Source organism: Protopterus annectens, chromosome 11.part0 (assembly GCF_019279795.1).
Source record: "Protopterus annectens isolate FY-2018-M chromosome 11.part0, PAN1.0, whole genome shotgun sequence".
NCBI classification, from domain to species: Eukaryota; Metazoa; Chordata; order Ceratodontiformes; family Protopteridae; genus Protopterus; species Protopterus annectens.
Genome location: NC_056745.1, coordinates 9,869,579 through 9,894,480, shown reverse-complemented (window position 1 = coordinate 9,894,480; position 24,902 = coordinate 9,869,579). Strand labels below are relative to the sequence as shown.

The following is a 24,902-nucleotide window of genomic DNA, read 5'->3' as shown; positions in this document are numbered from 1 at the left end:
CTACTCATCCAGAACCACCTTTGTAAGGAAGGCAGCTAGAACTCCTCCATCCAAAGGTAAGAGGGATTCCAGGAGACACACTCCTCCTAAATCTGCTTCTTCAACACCTTCACAGAAACAGTCTTTTCAGAACAAACCTTGTAGTTTGTGACTACCTGCCTCCACACTCATCTACTCCCCTATCTCTTCGGTGCTCCCTTTTCCTCCCAGCTTGGAAACGGATAACCCAGGACTCTTGTGTCCTATCCATCATCAGTCAAGGCTAAGTCATGGTGTAGTAAACCCTTCCTTCCTTCAAGGGTATCCCACAATCTCCACAAGGCCAACTGGAATGCTTCCCATTGGTCCTTTCCTCTCTTCTTTCTTAGGGCACTATCCAAGAGGTAACACATTCTCAAAGGGGAAAGGAATTTTACTCCAGGATGTTTCTGGTTCCAAGGAAGGATGGCCCTTGGAGGCCCATTCTGGACCTTTCCCATTTAAACACCTTTCTGAAAGTCCCCACCTTTCGCATTTTGACTTTACCTCTCTTTTCCCACGTATCCTTCCCCAGGCCTTCATGGTGTCATTGGACATCAAAGATGCCTACCTTCTTATCCCCATTTACCAACAGTACAGGAGATTTCTTCATTTTTTTGTTACTTCTTTCATTTTGTGCTTTGCCCTTTGGTCTGTCTATGGCATCGAGGGTATTCACAAAATGCTTAGCTCCTGTCATAGCCTACTACAGGCTATATGGATATTTCCATATCTAGGCGACTTACTTCTCCAGGCTCCATCTTCAGACACCCTTCTGGAGAATCTCTCCTTCACTATGTCCCTTCTGAAAAGGCTAGGATTTACTATCAACCTTCAGAAGTCTTCCCTGATCCCTTCCCAAGATCATGTCTTCCTTTGGGAGCAGGATTCTAACAAACAGGGTGATAGCTTGTTTACCCTCAGAAAAGGTCCTGTCCCTTATCTCCCACTTTCAGGACCTGCTACCTCTTCAATCTCTCACCTGCAGGAGTTCCTGCGCCTCCTGGGGTTCATGGCCCCAAACAATTCCCATGCTTCCTTTAGCCAGGCTACGTATGAGAAAATTCCAATGGTTCCTGAGAACAGTTTGGAAGCAACACTCTCTCACCCTCTGGATTTTGTTGTTCCCCTGCTACCCTGTTTGATAAAAGAGTTAAAATGGTGGCTTCTCCAGGTCTCAGGAAATCCAGGCCTACCCCTACAAGCACTTCCCCTCACCCAGGATCTGTACACAGATCCATCAGACACAGGCTGGAGTGCAACTCTGAAACCCTAGAAGGTCAGGTATGTCTGGTCCCCAACTCAGAGAAAGGAGCAAATTAGCATAAAGGAAATTAGGGCCCTGATTTTTGCCCTCAAAATCTTGAAGTCCAGGATGTTACAAGGGGTTCTAAGGTGGTTCACAGACAATAGCACAATCCTATGGTGCATCAACAAACAGGGGGAGACAAGTCCTACCTCTTCTGCAGACTGGCATTACACACCTGGGAGCTAGCCCAGCAGAGCCAGGTCTCTCGTCAGGCTATTTACATTCCCTCAGCTCAGAATGTGATGGCAGACACTCTCACCAGGTCCATGACTCAATCCCATGAGTGGATGTTAACTCATTCCCTCCAGTGGAGCTCAGGTTTGCACTGTAACTCCCAATGGGCAGAGCCTCAGCCTTTCAACAAAAATCAAATGATGTTCTCACATTTCAAACAAATGTTCATATTTCCGGAACCATAGCAGTTACGAAAGAAGTTTAAATGGCAAACCCTTCAGCACAAACTATTTTTATAGTAATAGTATTCTTTAGGTTCTAGGTCTTAAACTGAATTGTATAAGTCACAGTAAACACAGTAACAATTATGTTTGTAATATTTTGTAAACAACTTACAATATCTCAGCAACCACTCGATTTACACATATACTGTCAGCAGCATTTTATTCATCTAGCTGAGATCTTTCATTTGAGGCTAAGGAGTTATGTCTGTGTTACTTAGTTGTTAAGATATTTAGAAAAATGTGAAAATTATATCTATATAAAGAAATATCATAAAAATGACAGTTAATATCTATTTACCTGCAGTAGACAGAGGTTGAATACTAATGCAATTGAGTTTGCCACTGTGTAAGATTTAAGATGAAATATTTTAAAACCTTGTACAAAGCATGGTTTTGGAATTACTGATGCAAATATGAACAACCAGCTTCCATAGTTTTGTGTCAGGAACCCACATCCTGGGGCATGAAGGTAGATGCCTTATCCTTTCCATGGAAGGGTATGTTTCTGTATGCATCCCCCTCTTCCCACTTATTCAGAAGGTGCTGCTGAAAATTCAGTGGGAACAGCCAAAAATCTTTGATGACCCCCTTTTGACATTGGCAGCATTGGTTCCCCCTCCTGCTACATTTACCCAAGGGCAGTCACAAGTTACCCGACAGGATGGACCTACTCACACAGGACAAGGAAACTCTAGTGCACGCACATGTGTTGACTCTAAACTTGACACCATGGGTGATGGGGCTTTAATTCCCTTCAGACACCTTTATACTGAGGATGTGCTACAAGTGCTGTAGGAGGCCAGAAAACCCACTATTAGGAAATGTTATGTCTCCAAATGTCAGAGGTTTTCCATCTGGTTTCTCAAAAAAGACTTCCAGTCACTGTCAGTAGAGGTCCCAGTGGTTTTGTCTTACCTGTGTGAATTAAAAGTGGCGTGTCTTATTCTTCAGTCAAGGCACATCTTTCTGCTATCTCTGCATGTTTACCGATGTCTCCTCCTTTGGCTTCCAGGTGGGAAGTTAAGCTGTTCCTAAAAGGCGTCCTTCATATTAGACCACAAGAAAGCCAGTTTCTCCTCCTTGGGATCTCAATTTTCTCTTGAAGAAACTTACCCTGCCACCCTTTAAGCCAACAATGTCATCTTCCCTGCAACAATGTACATGGAAAAACATTCTCCTAGTGGCTTTTACCTCTGCCAGAAGGGTGTCTGAGTTGCAAGCCCTTATGTCCTCCTCTACCTTCACAGTGTTTCATAGGGACAGAGTTTCTCTTTGAACTAACCCTTTCTTTATGCCCAAGGTGGTTAATGAGTCACCCCTTAATCAGTCTATCAATCTCCCTACCTTTTTTCCTTCTCCCCAATCCTCCAGTGATGGGATTCTTCGCACCATAGGCAACTCCGATACGACTTCAGCAAAACTAAGCCTATCACCCAAGGGCCCTGGGCCAACCTGTTTCCAAGCAAACTATTTCTTCTTGGATTTCTAAAACTATTTCTCTCTGTTACTCAGCCAATGGAAAGAATCTTTCCTAATCTGTGAGGGCACATTCCACTAGGGCAGTGTCCTCCTCTAGGGCCTTCTTTAAAGGATTGGGCACTGGCTCTGGCTCTATCTTGGAGGCAGATACCTGGTCTTCTGTTCACCTTCACCAAGCACTATAAACTGGATGCCCTTTCCATGTCTAGGGCTGGTTTTGCCAGAGCTATTCTTCATGGCTTTGTGGACCCAGTTCTTCTTTTGCATGAGTTTGGCACTCTCCCTCATGTTATGAATACTGCAGCATATGAATAGAAGAACATAGAATAGTTGTGTAAAATATTACTATAACCATAAATTTCCTTCTCTTCTATATGCTGCAGTATTGCTACCCCCGCCTTCCTCCTGATGCTTGCCTGGTCCCTGGTTGCATATTTTTTCTCACCTTATCAGGCTGGTACATTGTGGCATTCAGTTCTGAGGACGGTACATGCTGACGTCTGCTTTATACCCAGTGCCTCTATGACTGATCTACGCTAGCCGATGTGCAGAGTTGCACATACCCTACAGTAGCATTTAGACTTTTGTATACTGGCCAGATGTATGAGTGAGCCAGAGGCAGACTCCCCCATGTTATGGATACTGCATCATATAGAAGAGAAGGACATCTATGGTTATGGTAAGATTTTACACAACTATTCTTTCTTTTGAACTACTATAAATCTAAAAAAGTGAGTGTGCACTATAATGGGTTGTAGGAGCAACCGGTAACCCACCCAAAGAAACATTTATTGAATGAAGCCTTAATTGCCTGCTGCCTCAGCAAGTTGTGGTTACAGGGATGGAGATTGATTTTTCTTGAACTGTGTTCATTAAACTCAGAGGAAAACTGTGGGCTTTAATTAACTATTAACTTGTGCTAGAAAGAGCTGAACAGTCACTTCCAAAGCAGAGATTCACAAACAGAAGCTGGACTCTGTGAAATGAAATAATTAAGTTTAAAAGAATTATATGAAAAATAGTAGTAGAATAACAAATACTGTTGAATGTGTTAACAAAGTGAAATGAAATTGTTGCAAAGTCGGTTACAGCAGTTGTGTAAAATGAATGCACTAAGCTACTGAAACAAATGTATTCGGAAAATGTTCTTGTAGCATGAAGTATGTGCTCAGGTGCTTTAGCAATGAGTCTTGTGAACTTACATAGTTTCCTGTACCGGTTCATGACTGAAGGTCAAATACTGCATATGATTAAAAACATTGGTACCATTATTAACCAATATGTTTCAGAAACTGTGATTGACATGCTTAGTTTGTATTTGTAAATGTCAATAAATTGAATTATTTTAAGCAGCAGTGTAACATCAACTGGTAGCAGCATTACACACCTCCTTTATCATGTTGTAGATAACATACAGCAGGCACTGATACATAGGTTCATAGGCTGGTACTAGGGTATCGGCTCTAGGGCCTATACAAGCCTAGCCATAACAATTCCCTGGATATTTCTTCCCACAATATTTACTTCCCTGGACCCCTGTCTAGCAGGGTGACTGACGTGATCTGCGGGGTAAATTTCCTGTCTCCCATCCAATCGTCAAGATTCCTTTTGAAGAGGGCCTAGGAGCCGCTCTGCTTGACAAGTATGGGCAGTCTATTCCAGAGTATGGGAAGTCTCTGGGTCAAGAACCTATCCCTCCAGCATGTTTTGTTTATTGTGATGACAAGGATTAGATTCCAGGAGCGTGTGGCTCTGAGGGATTGGGATTTCTTTAAGTGGAGCATGTCCAACAGCTCAGGGTTTTACATGGCCTTGTATGTTAAGCAGAGATCACCTCTCTGTAGACGATATGTCACAGAGTATAGCTGGAGTTTTTTTTAGATGGTCAGCATAGGGTATCTGCTTTAGGCCTGTGATTCTTTTAGTGAGGTATTTCTGCGGCCTTTCCAGCTGTTGCAGATGTCTTGTGAGGTACATACCAAATGGGGCGTTGTACTCTATAATGGGTCTAATTAGGGATGAGTACAGTGGGACAATGACCTCCTTTTTTTCTGGATGAAAAGCCCTTAGTGTTGAGGTGTGCCATATAGAAAGATTTCCTGACTGTTGTGGTGATGTGGTTATTAAAGGTGAGACCACTGTCCACCTGTGTCCCTAAGTCTCTCATCAGACTTTCGGTGTTTAGTGTACTGCCACCTATGTGGTAATTCATGGGTACATGGTTTTTCCCAAAAGGGATAACTATACATTTCTTGGCATTAAGCTTGAGCCCATGGCTCTGGCACCAGGCATATGTTTCTGTAAGGCCCTTTTGTAGAATATCCACATAATTTGGGGATTCAGTAGTGGCTCCCAGTTTGCAGTCATCTGCAAACTTTGTTAGCCAGAGTCCCTTAGTGTTGGCCTGTACTTCAGAGAAGTAGATGACAAACAAGAGCGGTCCCAGGACTGAACCCTGAGGTACTCCACTTGTCTGGAGCTGGATTTGGAGTCAGCTACTTTTACAGCGTGGGTTCTGTCAGTAAGCCAGTTGGCAACCCATCGAGTGACATAGAGATTTATGCCCAGCTTAGTAAGTTTATCTATGATCCCAGAGTAGGGAATGTTCGAGTCTCCTTTAGATTTACCACAGGTGATAGTTATGGTGTAGATCACCAAGACTGTATTTCACTACTGACTGGTATTTAGTAAAATAGTTTGATGCTTACAATATATTGCAGAACTTTAGTTCCCTAACCATGTACCTGTCATTGTTATACACCTGAAGCCAAGCTTAGACAGTCAAAGAAGAAGTAATGTGCCTTATTTTCAGTAATTTCATAAACAGTATCGACAGAATACCCAGGTTCAGTGAAGAAAGCCATCTTTTTAAGTATAACACAAAAGTGTCATCTGTGTGTACCCTTCGGTATACAACAAAAAGTAATAACCATGTTATATGTTGTAACCATGTGGTATAGAATCATTGACCATAATTGCAATGGCATTGTCTTATGCAAATGATGGAAATATTCTTTCAGTCTCTACCCTACACTTGCTGACAAATGGTGCTGTGAAGTCATTATGTTATTTTTATGAAACCATTCATAACTTTTCGAAACAAGATGATATGGCTTATTAAATTTGCCTCCAACAGCTTTCATTCTTGAGTGCCAAGAGCATTTACTTTATAATGCCCCTCTGTCACATTTTCCTATAGTGAGATCAGTTATTAGTGTTGGTTTGCTTAACTGCTCCAAATGCTTACTTCTAAATGATCCTCACTGAGAACTCGTTCCCCGATAGACGTAAGGAGTAAGAAAACCACTGATGTGCACAGTTACTTAAACTAGGCCTTCCTGTTGTTACTGAGAACTCATTCCCCGATAGACGTAAGGAGTAAGAAAACCACTGATGTGCACAGTTACTTAAACTAGGCCTTCCTGTTGTTAATTACAACTGTTACTGTACAGCCCAGCACATAAATGCACATTGTAGCTGGCATTTTGTTGGGCAGTTACTCAAATACCACTCTGAGCATGCTTCAGAACATTCTGGTAATTGCCTTCTTCCTACCTTGATAGTTTTATGGATGCACATTGCTCTCACACTAGTCTTACCTTCCTTGCTTGTGTATTTTGGCCCTCATATTTTCTGTGACTAGTTTCTCCCTCCCCATAACTAGGACACATGCTGAGTTCCCTTATGATACTTGCCTGACATCTAACTATTCTTATGGTGAAGATAAAAACAAGATTTGTTACTGCTAAATTATGGAGTACATTTATGAAGTTTTGGTAGAAATATTATCACAATTTAACTTATTTTTGTAAAGTGCCAGTTTTGTCTGCACTGTTAGTTCAAAACCTTCAGTAAATCCCTTGTAATTTCAGGTGCCAGAAGCATTTGAAGATGTTGCTGTTGATTTTTCAAGGGAAGAGTGGAAGATGCTAAGCAAACAGGAAAAAGAACTGTACAAGGAAGTGATGGTGCAGAACTATGAGCACATGGTGTCTGTAGGTAAGGAGAATTGTATCAGAGCTACACCGGAAGTGATGTCACAGAACTGCAAGCACATGGTGTCATTAAGTAAAGAGAGTCAACTCAAAGTTACACAGGGATATGGTGACACCGATCTACGAATATGCGGTGTCAGTTAGTAAGGCGGATGACTACTGAGTTACGCAGGGATATGGTGGCACAGATCTAGGAATGTGGTGTCAGTAAGGAGGATGATTACAGAGTTACACAGGGATATGGTGGCACCGATCTATGAATGTGGTGTCAGTAAGTAAGGAGGATGATTACAGAGTTACCCAGGGATATGGTGACACCGATCTACGAATATGCGGTGTCAGTAAGTAAGGAGGATGATTACAGAGTTACCCAAGGATATGGTGACACCGATCTACGAATATGCGGTGTCAGTAAGTAAGGAGGATGACTACAGAGTTACACAGGATGATGCTATCCTTCTCGCTACACCTTTTAACTGTTCTGTGTGCTTTAGCAAAATAAAATAAAAGTAAACAAATCTAAACATGGCCAGGGCAGTACTATTTATTAAATGGTTAGCGCTTGCACAGGTATATAACCCACTTCATCATACCAAACAGAATGAAACAAAGAACCATGATTTAAAATACTTTAAAACAATGTATCAATTAAAATGCTGATCATTTCTATTGGTGTTTGGATTTTTAAATTCCTAACTCAGGTCACAAAATCAGTACAAGTAGAATCTCAATATATTTATTAAAGGAAGTCGACTATTAATATATTTATTAAGGGTGCTCTTCTCAGCTCCCACAATGCCTCAAGAATTGCCTCCTTCTCTAGTTTATATGTTGTTACCTGTACTGATTACATATTTATTTATGGGTAGTTGGAAATTATTTTTTTATTAATTCCGTTATTCATACTACCACTAGAACTATCTTGGTGCTGTAGGACACAGTAGTCGCCAGCTTTAACGATTTCCGTAAGAAATGATGCTTTTTATCTTTCTTCTTTGACTACAGTGTCTGTGTTTCTTGCTTCCAGTCTCCTTGCTGCTGGTATCGGATGGCGCAAGTTAGCAGTACTTCATTTTCAGTTATTTCTCTGTGTGGAAGATCTAAAATTCCCTAAAGTTCAGGCAATTAATAAAAAACATACTGTGAATATGCCACTTAATAATAAGTGGTATAAGTACTTTCTTTAAAAACTTTCCAAAGTATAAATCCACTAATGAAAGTAAAGAAGCACAAGCTGGTTTAAGTCGAATCTTCTTTATTAAAAACACACAAACAAGCGATCCAACCTGTTATTAGGTGGGATATTCACAGTATGTTTTTATTAGGTGCCTGAACTGTAGGGAATTTTAGATCTTCCACACCGAGAAGTTTCCTCATTTTTTGTTTCTGGACCCGGTATATTGACATACTGGGTTTGTGAGACTTCGAGGGACACCACGGAGACTGTCTGTTTCATTTTCAGTTATTCTTTGTGGTTCAAGTTTCTCATGCATCTCGGTTACCTATATGCTGTTGTGCTTAAACAATCCATAATGAAACCACCTTGTAACATTATTGTACATTTAGTATGCAAACCCTCAGCCATAGGTGCATCACAATAAGCAACAAGATGTGAAATGTTTCTAGTTCTGTACTGCAGAACTTACGGTTGTCTGCATCCCCCACTATTTCAATAGATTTTGTAAAACAATATGCACAAAGTCCACTCCCTTGAGCTGCCATTTTTAACTTTAAATGCACCTGTCTTTAGTCATTCAATTGCATTTTCTTAGTCTTGAAAAGTGTTTGTATTTCCGATGAGAAAATGGGGTAAGTGGGAAGATCTATAAGAGAAGAAGGGTGAGATTCGCACAGTTTGGGACAATTTGGTTGGTCGTTACCTCCTAACCTTTCTTACTGTGTCTTCTGCCTCTTCCATCTATTCAGCATCATTATTATGTTCACCAGAACCTTCTTCGATGCTTCTCCAGAATGTACGTCTGTATTTAGTGCTGTTGGCATCCATCTATTCAGCATTGTTATTATGTTCACCAGAACCTTCTTTGATGCTTCTCCAGAATGTACGTCTGTATTTAGTGGTGTTGGTATCCATCTATTCAGCATTGTTATTATGTTCACCAGAATCTTCTTAGATGCTTCTCCAGAATGTACGTCTGTATTTAGTGCTGGTGGTATCCATCTATTCAGCATCGTTATTATGTTCACCAGAACCTTCTTCGATACTTTTCCAGAATGTACATCTGTATTTAGTGGTGTTTTTTTATCCATCTATTCAGCATCGTTATTATGTTCACCAGAACCTTCTTAGATGCTTCTCCAGAATGTACGTCTGTATTTAGTGCTGGTGGTATCGATCTATTCAGCATCGTTATTATGTTCACCAGAACCTTCTTCGATGCTTCTCCAGAATGTACGTCTGTATTTAGTGCTGGTGGTATCCATCTATTCAGCATCGTTATTATGTTCACCAGAACCTTCTTAGATGCTTCTCCAGAATGTACGTCTGTATTTAGTGGTGTTGGTATCCATCTATTCAGCATCATTATTATGTTCACCAGAATCTTCTTCAATGCTTCTCCAGAATGTACGTCTGTATTTAGTACTGGTGGTATCCATCTATTCAGCATCATTATTATGTTCACCAGAACCTTCTTAGATGCTTCTCCAGAATGTACGTCTGTATTTAGTGGTGTTGGTATCCATCTATTCAGCATCGTTATTATGTTCACCAGAATCTTCTTCGATGCTTCTCCAGAATGTACGTCTGTATTTAGTGGTGTTGGTATTCTTTATCTTTTTTAGCTTCGTATACAACGTTTTTGGGTCATTATTGAGTTACTTGTTTCATACTTTTTATCGGTTCATGGGTAAGTTCTAGGCTAGCTGCCCTTGGGGGGGCTATTTTAAGCCCAGCCGATTGCCCTTTTTGTGCTTGAAATAACCTGCCCCACTTGGTATAGATCTGCCTTACCCACCCCATGGTTGACAATTATATATTACCCCTACTGAGAATAACTGGGATCATACCATAGATAGAGAGGACACACGCATGGAATAAAGCATTTAGGATCTGCCTCTGTCCAGTAGTAATGCAGGGGGCAATCCTGGGGTAAATGTTCTGTTTTTCCATCCATAGATCTAAGTTGTGTTTGAATATGAACAGGGATGGGGAGTCTGTTCCAGAGCAGCTGTATCCTTTTGCAGGATATATGTGTTATTGTCTAAATCTTGATCTATTAAATGCGTATTGCTTTTATCATGTCTGTCTGTCTCTCTCTGTAAGACTTTTAATGATGTATTCTTTTTATTGTATTCTTCCAGCACTGATATTTCTCATCTTACTTGAGTTGTAGACCTCTCTAATTAATGCCTCCCTTGTAACATTTTACTTGTTTCATTTTTTTTTTCTTTTGTTATTTTGCAGTTTTTGGCAACACATCATCTGCTAGTAGTTTAGCTGCAAAGTAGTGTATTGTAAGCATTTCGACTGCATCACATAATTCTGCTTTAAATGTCCAGGTTAGTCTGCTCATTTTGTTTAATTACTCTTCTGACTTTCTGGGTCTTACACACTTTCCGTGTTTTTTTTTTTTAATCCTTTATATCTTTCTATTAGATTGTGAAGGTCTCCCCTTAGATTATTCTTCTGTTGACTAAAACCATACTCTTTTACTTCTGTTTTCTGTCTTTTTCCTGGCATTTAACCTTAAAAGAATTTTAATTCTTCTGATAAGGTTCTGAAGTTTTGCATTCTGGTATATCTTTGATAAAAGCATTCTGCTCTGTCATTCTATTTCTTGAGGATTTATTGACTAAGCATGTTTGGACATTGTTTCAGAGTCCCACATCACTCACCTCATAACTTCGTGGATAGTTACTAGGAATTCAGTCTAGGAGACCACTGACGAGACTAGCTCAGTTGATCTGGAAAACTGGGGAAATGACTTGCTGAGAGAACAGAGTGACACAGTAGGATGGAGACCAAGGGAATCAAACAGTGGATTATAGGAAGCTTCTCATGAGTAGCTCTTAAGCTTAATTCTCTGCACTGTCAGCTTCATTTTGTTGGCTTTCTGTATCACTAATCTATTGCTTAAAAATGCATTCCATTCTTGTTTTGCTAGTCTCTTTTTTATAAAGTTTACCATGTCTGTCTGTCTTAGCGGTATATATTTTCAAATGTCTTTGACAATGCAGCAGTCATATTGATTAATGCCGCGTATTTCCTGCATAAGTACTGCACTGCATTGGATCGCTTCTGGTTCCTAATTCCCTGCTTCATTGCTTTTTTTTTTTTTCTTTTGTAGCACTTTTTTTCATATGGTTTCATTTTTCTTTATCTGTGTATTGTTTTGTTTTGTTTTGATCTGCTATATTAATGATGTTAATATACATAAATAAATGTATTTATTCATTGGTCTTTATTGACTGGGAAAGTCTGAATAGACAGACACAATTTTCAGCCGAGGCCTGGAGAGAAAAGCTTCATCACAATGCAATTATATTAACAGTTGAACTTCAGACAGGTCTCAGAAAAAACACTTACCTTTCTGAGAAAGAAAAAAAACATAATTACAAGATGGGTATGTTCAATAATTATACATCGTCAGAGTTCTTGGTCTGCAGAGTGGCTGCAGTGGTGCAGCAGTTAGTGTTGTCGCCTCACACCAAGAGGGTCTCCAGGGAGGAAACCCACATCACTGCACGGAGGACATGCAGACTCTGCACAGAAGGCATCCCAGGCAAGAACTGAACCTAACAACCTCTTGCTGTGAGGCGACATTTTATATATATATATATATATATATATAGGTCTATATTATATATTAGAACGCTTAAATGTTTGACTCACTAAAGATCAAACTTTAGTGATCGAACATTTAAATGTTCGAATATATTAAAAAAGAATATTTTCAAAAAGAAACAGTAAAGGGTTTAAGCAGGGGGGCACCCCCCACGCGCCTACCACACCCCTGCTACTTAAATATACCAACTCCGAGATCGCACTTCAGTGTGCTACAGTGCAGAAATGGAAAATTTCCCATTTCCTACACTGTAGTGCAATCTTGGAGTTGGTATAATTAAGTAGCTGAGGTTGTGGGGGGTGCAGGAGGGCTTGCCCCCCTGCTTGCACCCTTTAGTTTTTCTTTTTTGTTTGTTTTTTTTTTTTTTTAATATTTTAATATATTCGAACATTTAAATTTTCGATCACTAAAATTTGATCTTTAGTGATTCAAACATTTAAGCGTTCGAATATATAACATAGACCCTATACATACATATATATATATATATATATATATATATATATATATATATATATATATATGTATGGGTCTACTTCATTTCGTTGGAAACTCATTTCATTGAAACTCAGATGACTGGGACCAATTCACTGAAAGCTCACTTTACTGAAAACTCATTTGACTGAAACTCATTTGGTCGAATGGTAGTAGTGGCACTGTGTAGAGTACTGTAAGACAAGTTAAAGGTATATGCCCTTTTCTCACTGTAGTGCGATCCTGGGGTTAGTATATATAGTAAGGATGGGGGTGTAGGGGGTGTATCCCCCCGTCTGTTTTATACATTTTAAACACAGTCATGGATACTTAGAACTCCAATGTATAACTTTTTCCAAAAGACAATATATACCCAAACTATGTGGGGGACTACCCCCACCCCCCCTTACTATATATACTAATTCCAGGATCACACTACAGTGGGGAAAAGGGCATATACCTTTAACTTGTCTTACAGTACTCTACACAGCGCCACTACTACCATCTAATGAAATGAGTTTCAGTCAAATGAGTTTTCAGTGAAGTGAGCTTTCAGTAAATTGGTCCCAGTCATCTGAGTTTCAATGAAATGAGTTTTTGACAAAATGAAGTAGACCCATATTATATATATAATGTATATGAAAAATATCTAAACACAAAATACTGACAATTTGAAGTTTATACTAAGGAAGGGTTTTATAGCATCTTCATGTGGCACCTTCTCTTCAATTGCATCCTGTGCCAGCCATTGCTTTGTCATATGGGAATGCCCACAGGAAATGGAAAACAAGGGATGTGCCCTCAATTTGGAAGAAACTGAGCTAAGAGAAGAGTTGTTTGATTTAATAGACAAAGGATATCATTGAAAGAAATAGACTGCAGAAGGTCAATAAAATCCAAAAAGTCTGAAGTCTAATAAAACCAATGAATCAGGTAATAAGAACTGTTCATAGAGATCCATGTGATATAACAGAAGTGAACAGGATATATTACTGTGCAGCTAAATTAATAACTGATAAAGTTCTACCACAAGAACACGGGGTAGTGAGGGAAAGGAAGGGGAGAAATCAAATACCATCATGGCAGTATCGAATAGAGAAAATGATAAAACAATTAAGACAAGAAGTGTCACTGTTAGAAGACTGTAGAAGAGAGAATAGATCAACAAAAATACTAAGAAAGACCAATGTGATTAAAGCAATGCACAGAATTAGAACAGACGAGGTCTATCATGTATTGTAAATAACAAACTAAACATTTCAGCACGGGTGGAAAAACTTAGAAAATGCACAGATAAATATAAAGGAAAAATACAAAATAAGCAATTTATTGATGACCCAAAAAAGTTTTCTAGAGAGTGGGAAACAAAGTAAAAAGAACTGAAAGACAACCAAAAAAAGAAGAAATAGATATATTTTGGAGAAATACCTATGAAGATCCTGTGGAACATAACAAAGATGCCAAATGGATAGAAGAAGTAAAAGAAAGAATAAGAAGTTTAAAGGTACAGGATATGAAATGGGATGAAGTAACAACCAGAGAGATTGAAACAAAGTTAAGAAAAGCCTCTTAACTGGAAAACACCAGGCCCAGACGCGGTACCTAACTTCTGGTTAAAAGTATTAACATCTTTGCACAAAGATTTAGCCATGAGTAAGAACTGTTTATATGCGCACACCGAAGAGTCACCAGCCTGGCTAACAACAGGAAAAACAATGCTCCTACTTAAGTGAACCTGCAAGCTACCCTAAAAATTATAGACCAGTAACTTGCCTTCCGACAATGTATAAACTATACACAGGAATTGATGCTGACAGAGTTTATAGTCATTTAGAAGAAAACTCAATTATGGCAGTAGAAATGAAGGTCAATAAAAGAAAGTCATATGGAACAAAGGATCATTTGTTATTAAATAAAGTCATAATGGAGAACTATAAAAGGAGAAATAATCTAAGTATGGCATGGATTGACTACAAAAAAGCATTTGATAGTATCCCACATTCATGGATAAAAGAGTGCTTAAAAATGTATAAGATACACCCGACACTGATTGACTACATTACAGTCACCATGAAACAGTGGCAGACCACTTTGCAGTTAAGCCAGGATAAAGGACAAAGGGGGATATTCCAGGGTGACTGTCTGTCACCTTTGTTATTCTGACTAGCCCTTAACCTATTAAGCTGTCTACTTAACAGCTTAGGTCAAGGCTATAATTTGGCTCCTAGAAAACAACAAGGTGTAAAGACTTCTTATCTTCTCTTTGTCGATGATTTAAAACTGTATAGCTCATCAGATGAGGAACCGAAAGCACAGCTGCATGTTGTCAAAACCTTTTCAGATGATATAAGAATGTCATTTGGTCTTGGTAAATGTGCAGAACAACCTTTAAAACAGGAAAACTGCAGCACCAGAAAACATCAATTTGGGACAAGAATGTGATATAAAAGAACTTGAGCAAGAGGGAGTGTATAAATATTTGGGAATTGATGAAGGATCAACGATAAAACATGAACAAATGCAAATAAAACTTAGTGCAGAATACTTTAGAAGACTTAAATTAATTCTGAAAACAGCACTGATATCTAGGAACAAAATCCAAGCTATAAACCAATTTGCTCTTCCTGTCCTAACTTACAGTTTTGGAGTGTTGACTGGCCCCAAAATGTGTTGGATAGATTAGATAGGAAAACAAGAAGGATGTTTCATCCTCACCAAATGATTTATAAAAGTCAGTGTATACCAAGATTACATATTCCCCATTCCGAAGGATTGATGGGCCTCCTTGAAATTGATTACATGTGTAGATCTGCAATCATGGGACTCCACACATATCTGCTGACCTCACAAGATCCAAATGTAGTGAAACTTTTGAAACATGAGGAGAATAAATCTAAGATGACTTCTCTGCTTAATTTAGTAGAAGCATATTGGCGTCAAGTAGGAATGGAAATCAAACCAAAAGTAGATAAAAATCAGGCAGCAACTGAATGTGCCAAAAAAAACAAAAGAAAGAATATAAGGTGAAGGAGCAGATGAGAAGGCAAGAAATGTGGAAAATGCATAAATATAGTTGCAAGTATAGAAAACTTCTGGAAGAACCTCATGTTGATCAGGAACAAATGCAAGAACAGTTAAGGAGAGGCGAATTCAAACCAAGAGAGGAAAGGTTAATTTTGGCAGCATGAGATAGTGGGCTACATACACTCAGGTTTGCAAAGTCCATTGAACATGTGGGAGAGAGAGAGAAATGTAGGTTTTGTAAAACCGAATTAGAAACAGTCGCACACCTTGTTGCTGGTTGTGATATACTAATGGCAGAAGGACTGTATACTGAAAGGCATAATAATGTGGCAAGACTGCTGCACTGGGGATTGTGAAAACATTATGGTATTGAAGTGGTTGAATAACACTGGAAACATAAGCCACAAAACATCATAGGAAAATGATGAAGTTTATATCACATGGGATCACCCCTTACCAACATTTCAAAAGAGAGATGCTAGAAAAATGGATGTAGTGGTCCAAGAAAAGACAAGAGTAGCATTGATCATTGAAATCGCCATGCCCAGTGACTACAATGTCTTGTGTACAGAGAAACACAAAGTCATAAAATATCAGGATTTGCAGGCAGAAATGAGAGCAATGTTGAAGAAAGATACCCAGACAGTTCCAGTAGTAGTAGGAGCAATGGGTTTTGTAAAAAATAATCTACAGTCATATTTAAATATGTTACCAGTCCATGTAACCCCATACAAATTGCAGAAGGAGACTTTACTGGGCATATTATGGGTACTGCGAAGAGCACTACTGGCTGACATCAAAGATTGAAACAATACTAATTTCATGAACTTTAATCGTACTTTGACTTCGGAATGGGGTTCATTCCCGTCATAGAATTAGAAACCCAAAAGATTTGGAGAAATTAAAAAGGAAGGGTTTTATGCCCTTTCTCCAGTACTGTGCAACTTTGTAGTCTGTATGTATTATTAGCATGGGTTGTGGGGAGTTAACCCCTCACTGGTGTGTATGGGGGGGGCTTTGAATGTGGTTACATTTTGTCAGTATTTTGTGTTTACATTTTTCTATCAGTATTTTTGCTAGTGATGTTATGCTGTTGGATTATTTTAAGTACACGGACACAAATGCATTTTTATGTGTATATGTGTGTAATATATATATATATATATATATATATATATATATATATATATATATATATATATATATATATGTATATAAATATATGGCACTCCTTTTATGACCAAATTGATCACAGATAACAAACGAGTAATAGAATCCCCACTAGCCAGTTGCACTTTTTGTTTCTGTTTAACAGCACAAGATTTCACATAATGCCTATCAGCATTAAAGTATGGATGAGAGTGCGCAGAACAGTGATAAACAGTGTCTACTATCTACTTTACAGTGTATCCTACACAAACTGTGTGATTTGTTTCTCACACCCTGCTCTTTTCTGTACTGCTTGTCCCTAATTTGTAAGTTACTCACATAAGGAGGCCAGCTCCAAACAACGCTTAGTTTCTACATGGACGTGCTCAGAGAAAATGGGAATATACAACAAAACCAATCTGCAGTACTACTGAGTTAATAACTGCATCTCCGAAGCAGTGTCTGTTATAATAAAGTTTTAGAGCATTTAAATCTCGGATTTAGATGGGTTAGATACATTTATAAAAGTGCTAAGCTACAGTTTTATGTACTGTTGTTCCTCACTTTAGTCCTACTAGGCATGACCCATTTTCAGGGAAGACCACTGTGGTATTCATACTTTCTAGGGGTAATTTTGTATTACCACCAAGAAATTCCGCTACTCTTTTTGATAATTCCCATGGGATCTTTTACCTTTACCTGAGCTACCACTGTTTCAGGCAGATGCTACCTTGATTTAATGTGTTATCCCAATGTTGGTACCTCAGGAGGGTAGCATCCTCGTAGTGCAGTGTATTGTCAGTACAGGAACACTACATTCAAGCAGCTTGTGTCAGGATAAAGCCTACTGCCTTTTAATATTCTCAGTATCAAACATATATGTTAAGTGCTGAGCTACTGTTATTTATTTGAAAGGATGTAACCCTTAAATAAAGGGTTAACAGTGCTGAAAGTATTACTTAAAAGGGTGACTGTTTAATGCTGTATATATTTTCTTGATGTGGATGCTTTGTGAGTGAGGTTCTGGTTCAAAGCTTTGCTGTCTGATTTTCTAAGCATATTGGATGGAGTATCAGTCTAAGTGTATTTCACTATGTAACACATGTTTTAAAATAAATTGATGGGATTAACATAACAGCAAGTCCTAGGATGATAGTTTTAGGATAATAATTTGTCATTTATCCTGGCAGGGTTCAACATCCCAAAGGAACAACTACTGCTACTGATTGAAAAACAAGAGGAAGTCTTACCTAATTCTGTGGAAGGAACGGTGACCATACCTCAGAAGAGCAGTTCTGATGATTACTCTAGCAGTAAGTAGAGGACTGGATTATGAATTGTGTGAGATAACAAATGTAGAATGAATATATCAGGTGACAGAAGATGAAATACCTCTTGTTAATGAGTTTGCTGAATTGTACAACGAATGTGTGTTTAAACATGGAGACTGTGATTAAAGGGCTTTTAGTATCACCTGTGTTCAGGGAAGATTATGGGAAAGGATGTGCAAGACAGATTTATAGCATCTCAGACTGCAGTTTTTACAGGTGACCATCAGCATGGCTTTGCAGACCACCCTTCTGACGACTAAAGTTGCCCCAATTCAGTGACTAGTTCTCCAGTGAGGGGAAGCAAGGAAGAAACTTTGGATGTTGTGTGTCAGAAGTGCAGTAAATCATCTGCAAGTGAACCTCAAAGTACATAGTGACAGAAATTAAATGATCTCCAGCTGCGGCCAGAATGGATGGATGCACAGAAAACTGCCTGCGTGGAAGCAAAGATAGCAGTTCAAGGGCTGTGTGTAGAAACCCAGATGAGCAGTCAGAGTTCAGTGCTGGGACTGTTGTTTTTGGATAACACTCAGTAGTAATAAAGTAAAATCAGCTCATTCTGTGATTTCACCAAAACTTGTACACTGGTTGTGGATGGGGACGACACTGTTTAGAGAGGCCCAGCTTAGCTCTGGCTGAATCTAGGACAAATCTCAAGAAAATCAGAGACAAATCCAGAAATAATCAGGGACAACCAGGATCACTTTTAAAATATTACAATTATTGACTTGAGATATTGGCAGGATAAGAGTATGTGAATTCAAATATATTTTCTGAAGTAAAATGAGTCTGTAACTCTAATTACTGTTTATAACTCTAATTACTGTAATTATTTATTAAGTGTAATTCACTATCTTTTCATTAAAAGTCACTAGTTTTAGGATGGATTCAGAGGGACAAAGTTAAAATTTGAGTAAAAATCAAGTACATCCCTGAAAACCACTGGCATTTGAGAGGTCTGGTAATTTATACGTTTGATGGAGTGGCAAAAGCTGTGATTTAATGCAAAACCTCTGTGCACATTTTTATATTTTTTGGGCACTTATTCTTTTATGACCATTAGCTTCATTCTTTGTCATATCGTGTCATCTGGCAATGCTAAGAAGGAGAGCTGAAAGCCGGGTTTATGGCCATCATCCTGAAATGTTAGGAGACTTTTTTGAATGATGCTAACCCACCATTGGCTGTTGAACAAGTATGACTGCTATGTTGTGTGGAATGACAATACATTTTTGTGTACATATGACACTGTATGTCCTGTCTCTGCTTACAGCTACAAATCTCTGTATACATAGTGTGCACGTCTCGGGATTTGCGTAAGTGACATTGTAAGATGTTACTTAAGAGTATACCAGAATGCCAAAGTAATGAAGCATGACTTAGCCTTAATACTGAATTTTTAAAATGTTTACTACAAATTTTGGTTGACCTGAACACATGATATGCATATGATGTAACTAGCAGCACCCCTTTATTGTAGCTGTACCCCACTATATCCAGTGTCCCAATTTTTAACGAAACTGATTGTGACATAAATAAGTAAATTGGAAACATTATGGTGTTAGCTAAGTGTAAAATTCTGAATCCTATGTACTAGTATGTTATGGCTAGTACAGCAATGGTTAAAATGGCTTACACTGTAGGTGAAGGGAAATGTATAATGTTAATATAGATAATGGAAGTTATTTTCAAAAGCAGTTGTTTTATATTTAATAAAGAACTCTGCAGGCAGAAGGCATTGGTGGCATTCGGTGCTATTAGGGCACCCAGCTACCCAAACCTGATTATGGCTGAATAGGAAAAGAGAATTGTTTTAGTTTCAGCCGTTGCAATACAAAGGATATGCTAGAAGATGTTTTATGAATTTCTTAATACGTTGTCAGAATTTCTTAGGTTAAAAATGAATGTACATACATTTTTAGATCATAACTGTTTAAGAAAAATAATAGATTGATGAGTAAAATATATAGGAAAGGAAACTTGTTGAAAGGAACTTTTTATGCTGTTAAAGTACACATGTATAGTGGCTAAAAGTGTTACAAATAGTGCAGAAAGTGCACTAGTAGGAACACGAAGCTTAACAGACAAGGAAGGTTACAACTTGGGTAAACGTGAACTAAAATTATGTTCCTAAATAGAGAGCATCCTGAACAAAGTGTAAACAGGATCATAGAAGAGTAAAGCATTGACTGAAGATGAACTTAAAAGGGGAAAAGTAATAGCAGAAAAGGAACATGAATGCAGAATGATTTTAAATTGTACTACAAAATGTAATTAGATCAGTAATTGGAGGATATTAAGAACCAATGGCATTTTATGAGTGATTGTAGAAGAACCTTGGTATACCTACAGAAAGGGAAGTAATTTTAAAAGTACGAGGACATAACTACAGAAAACATTTAAGGAATCCAGAATGAATAGTTTCCTGTGATTTTTGTAAAGCCTGTAAACCTATTTTAAGTAGTACATGCTGTTTCCACAAACAGACAGGTAGAACCTTTGGAGGAAGGTAGAACTACATCTGTCATTCAGAAAATGTTGTATATTTAGCTAAGTGTGATGGGAGTCCTTCATTTTATAGAAGAAAAATGGGCACGGCTATCTCCTAAGAATCAGGGTCATATGTATATGGTAATAATGGAAAATGGTTACAATGCATTGTTTAGACACTCTAATCAATTCAACACTTATAGAGATGTTTTTTCTTGACAAAGTAAATGAGAGAGGTGGAAAAATATATATAAGGGACATCAGATGGAAAGGCAATGCCGGTTATGTCTGGGTACTTGTATAACACCTGGACTGGCTGAACTGTTTATTATAAAATCTGAATTAAAAAGTAGTTGGCTGAGTAAAATATGATGGGTTTAATATGTTTTAAGTATGTATTAGGATGTGTTTTAATATATGTGGGCTACTTAGCTGAAATAAAAAGCATGTGATTTGTATTATGTTTAAAAATGTCAGGAGTAAGTTACTTGGCATTCTGATGAAGTCCTGAATATGTCTAGCAAACACACTTAGTAATTGCTAAAGGAAGAAGATTTTACCACTATCTACATTTCTTGTTTTGCATTCAGTGAGCATACATTTGATAATGACACATCACAGAAGGTTTCTGGAATTTTATATGTGTACAGTCTTGCAGTTAGGATATGTAAAGATTCAGAACAGCCAAAACACTGTTTTATAGAGTTTATATGTTAAGTTGATGGTAGTGGTATTTGAATAATGTGAGAGTTATGAAATGGAAAAAATAAAAATTCATGTAACTGTATGGTACTTGTCACACTTGTGTACAAATGTATTTCTCTCAATTTGAACAAATCTCAACTTTGCAGCAGTTCTTGTTCTAGAACAGTAATTTTCAGCCTTTTTCAGCTCATGCTACACATAAACTAATTACAAAATCCATGCGGCACAACAAAAATATATTAAACATGCCTGCTCAAAGTAAGCATTTGTGTACAGCTGAACATTTTTGCTTAGATGTAGAAAAAGGATGCAACATCAACATATAGAGCTACTGCAGTGACTGTTAGAATTTCCCATACTCCTAACTTTCTAGAAAAGGTTATTTGCAAAAAATCATGCAGTATCAGTAGAGACAGGGTTACTTTTCATTATGATTGCTTATGTCTCAGTGTTAGCCCACTCAGCTGGAAGAGCTTATATTTTTGCATATAAAATACTAGACAAATAGGGTATAGCATGCTTAAATGGGTAATACATTCCTCTCGTGATGTTGCATTGCACGTAGATGATATTGTAATCCTAATATGAAAATAAACTACATTCTGTGTAGATAATTGTCATGTCCTGTATGAGGTCATTAACTGTTAACTGTTTCTTTAAGTCTGCAGGGGCACACAATGCAGTAAGAGTGCAAAGAAGGAGCCTCTCAGTTCTGAAAATGTGAAGAACTTCATAGATCAGATGTCTGCTGCAAGGCATGAATTAATTTGGAAGAAAGATGGATTCCATAAAAGTATGGAATATGACAGGTGGAAAAACCAGGAGAATGAGTTCAAAATGCATATGCAGACCCATGAAATGGTGAAACTCTGCACAAATGATTATTGTAAAGACAGTTTATCATTTTCTGAAAAATTTGTATCATACGGTCAAGCGCATATTAGGCTGAGATCTACAGATGAGATCCACGCTAGTATTAAAAATTGCGAAATGTTTGAAGAAATTAAAGAGTGGAGTAATAGAGATAGTCTGGAAATAGAAAACTATGCTGATATGGGAAAAAAACACCATAAATTTTCAGCATATGACAAGACTTTTATGAAAAGTGCATGCCTTGCTGTCCAGGAGAAATTCCAAAATAGTGAAAAGCCAAATCTGTGCGAGAGTAGTTTTACATGGAAAGACTACCTTACATTTTGTAATAAAATCCGGACTGGAGGTAAAGTGTATACATGTGCAATCTGTGGCAGGCATTTTAAAAAGAAGAGTCAACTCACGTACCATGAGAAACTCCACAGCAGGGAGAAGCCATATACATGTGCAACATGTGGTAAGGGTTTTCATTGGAAGCACTCCTTCACAGCTCACCAGTTAACCCACATTGTGGAAAAGCCATATGCATGTGCCACATGTGGCAAGAGTTTTGCAAGGAAGGACAGGCTGTCAGTCCATGAGAAAATCCACAGTGGTGAAAAGCCACATAAATGTGAAGTGTGTGGCAAGAGTTTTCACTGGAAGTATTCCCTTGCAGCTCATCGGATCTCCCACAATAGAGAGAAGCCATATACATGTGTAACATGTGGTAAGAGTTTTCACTGGAAGCATTCCTTAACAACTCATCAGTTAATCCACATTGTGGAAAAACCATGTACATGTTCCACATGTGGCAAGAGTTTTGCAAGGAAGGACAGGCTCACAGTCCATGAGAAAATCCACAGTGGAGAGAAGCCATATAAATGTGAAGTATGTAGCAAGTGTTTTCAGTGGAAGCGCTCCTTTATAGCTCATCAGTTAACCCACATTGTGGAAAAGCCATATGCATGTGCCACATGTGGCAAGACTTTTATAAGGAAGGACAGGCTCATAGCCCATGAGAAAATTCACACTGGAGAAAAGCCATATGAATGTGAAGTGTGTGGCAAGAGTTTTCAGTGGAAGCATTCCTTCACAAATCATCAGATCTCCCACTCAGGGGCGAAGCCATATACATGTGCAACATGTGGCAAGAGTTTTCAATGGAAGCGTTCCTTTGAAGCTCATCAGATTTCTCATACTGGGGAAAAACCTTATACGTGTGCAATATGTGGCAAAAGTTTTCAGTGGAAGTATTCCTTCTCCTCTCACCAGATCTCCCACACTGGGGAGAAGCCATATAATTGTGCAACATGTGACAAAAGGTATGCATCAAGGGGAAGCCTCAAGTGCCATGAGAAAATCCATACTGGCGACAGACCATATAAATGTGCAACATGTGGCAAGAGTTTTAAAGAGAAGAGCCATCTCACATACCACGAGAAAACACACACTGGAGAGAAACTATATAAATGTACCACATGTGGCAAGAGTTTTGCAAGAAAGGATGTACTAAGAGTCCATGAGAAAATTCACACCGGTGAAAAATTGTATAAATGTACCACATGTGAAAAGTGTTTTGCAAGGAAGGACAGGCTCACAGTCCATGAGAAAATCCACAGTGGAGAGAAAATCTGCAATGGAGAAATTAAAAAGAGAGAGAATGTCAACCTTCCATACCATACAAAACCCCACAAAGATAGTAGACCGTTTAAATGTGAAACATGTGACAAAAGGTTTATCTTGAAAAGTCACCTGACAGATCATCAGAATATTCACAGTGGGAATAAACCATATAAATGTGCAACCTGTGGCAAAGGTTTCAAACAGAAGTCTCACCTCATATATCATAACAAAACCCACAGCCAGGAGAAACCACATGAATGTGGCACATGTGGCAAAAGCTTTGCAAACAAGTGGCTTCTGAATTCCCATAGTAAAACTCATAATGAAAAGAAACCATACAAATGTACAACATGCGGGAAGGATTTTACATTGAAACAGTACCTCACATACCACCAGACAATCCACACGAATGATAGACCATATAAATGTGAAATGTGTGACAAGAGGTTTAGAAGGAGAAGCCATCTCACAGCCCATGAGAATATCCACAGAAGGAATAAACCACATAAATGAATATGAGCAAAAAGGTTTAGACCGAAGACTCATTTGGTATATACCACAAGGACACCCACAATGGGGAGAAACTGGAAAATACCACAAGGACACCCACAATGGGGAGAAACTGGAAAATACCACAAGGACACCCACACTGGGGAGAAACTGGAAAATACCACAAGGACACCCACACTGGGGAGAAACTGGAAAATACCACAAGGACACCCACACTGGGGAGAAACTGAAAAATACCACAAGGACACCAACACTGGAGACAAACTGGAAAATACCACAAGGACACCCACACTGGGGAGAAACTGGAAAATACCACAATGACACCTACACTGGGGAGAAACCGGAAAACAAAGATTTAGCCCTGAGAGACAGCTAGACATATTAAGATAGATGAAAGTAAAATATTACAGAAAGTAAATAAGATTCAAAGATTTAGAAGTCTGGTAAAATAGATGAACACAGTAATCAGGACTATTAGGAGAAATGTGTGTGATGTACCAGAAGTAGGATATGTTACTGTGCAGCTAAATGAACATGGGATAAAGTGTTAACATAAAAATGTAGAATAACAAAGGAAAGGAAGAGAGAATGTAACCATGGAAACATTTAATAGAGAAAACAAAAGCAGCAAAGGCAAGAAGTGTCAGTGTTGAAAGATATCATCAGGAATCCTTGGA

General features: G+C 38.4%; 2 protein-coding genes across 2 annotated transcripts in view; both read left to right on the top strand.

Moving 5' to 3' along the window:
- LOC122815969 (zinc finger protein 181-like) overlaps window positions 1–22,290 on the top strand; it is a gene marked incomplete at its 3' end in the record, with an annotated part of 55,987 nt that extends 33,697 nt beyond the window's left edge. Inside the window, exons 2-4 of the mRNA XM_044088853.1 lie at window positions 7,137–7,263; window positions 17,902–18,024; window positions 21,899–22,290. Coding sequence (XP_043944788.1) covers window positions 7,137–7,263; window positions 17,902–18,024; window positions 21,899–22,290 — 642 coding nt within the window. The remainder of the gene's footprint in view (window positions 1–7,136; window positions 7,264–17,901; window positions 18,025–21,898) is intronic.
- LOC122815116 (gastrula zinc finger protein XlCGF26.1-like) lies at window positions 22,278–24,609 on the top strand. Its single transcript, XM_044087362.1, has one exon. The coding sequence runs from the start codon at window positions 22,291–22,293 to the stop codon at window positions 24,226–24,228; it is 1,938 nt and encodes a 645-aa protein (XP_043943297.1). The 5' UTR covers window positions 22,278–22,290; the 3' UTR covers window positions 24,229–24,609.
- The last annotated feature ends 293 nt before the right edge of the window (window positions 24,610–24,902 follow it).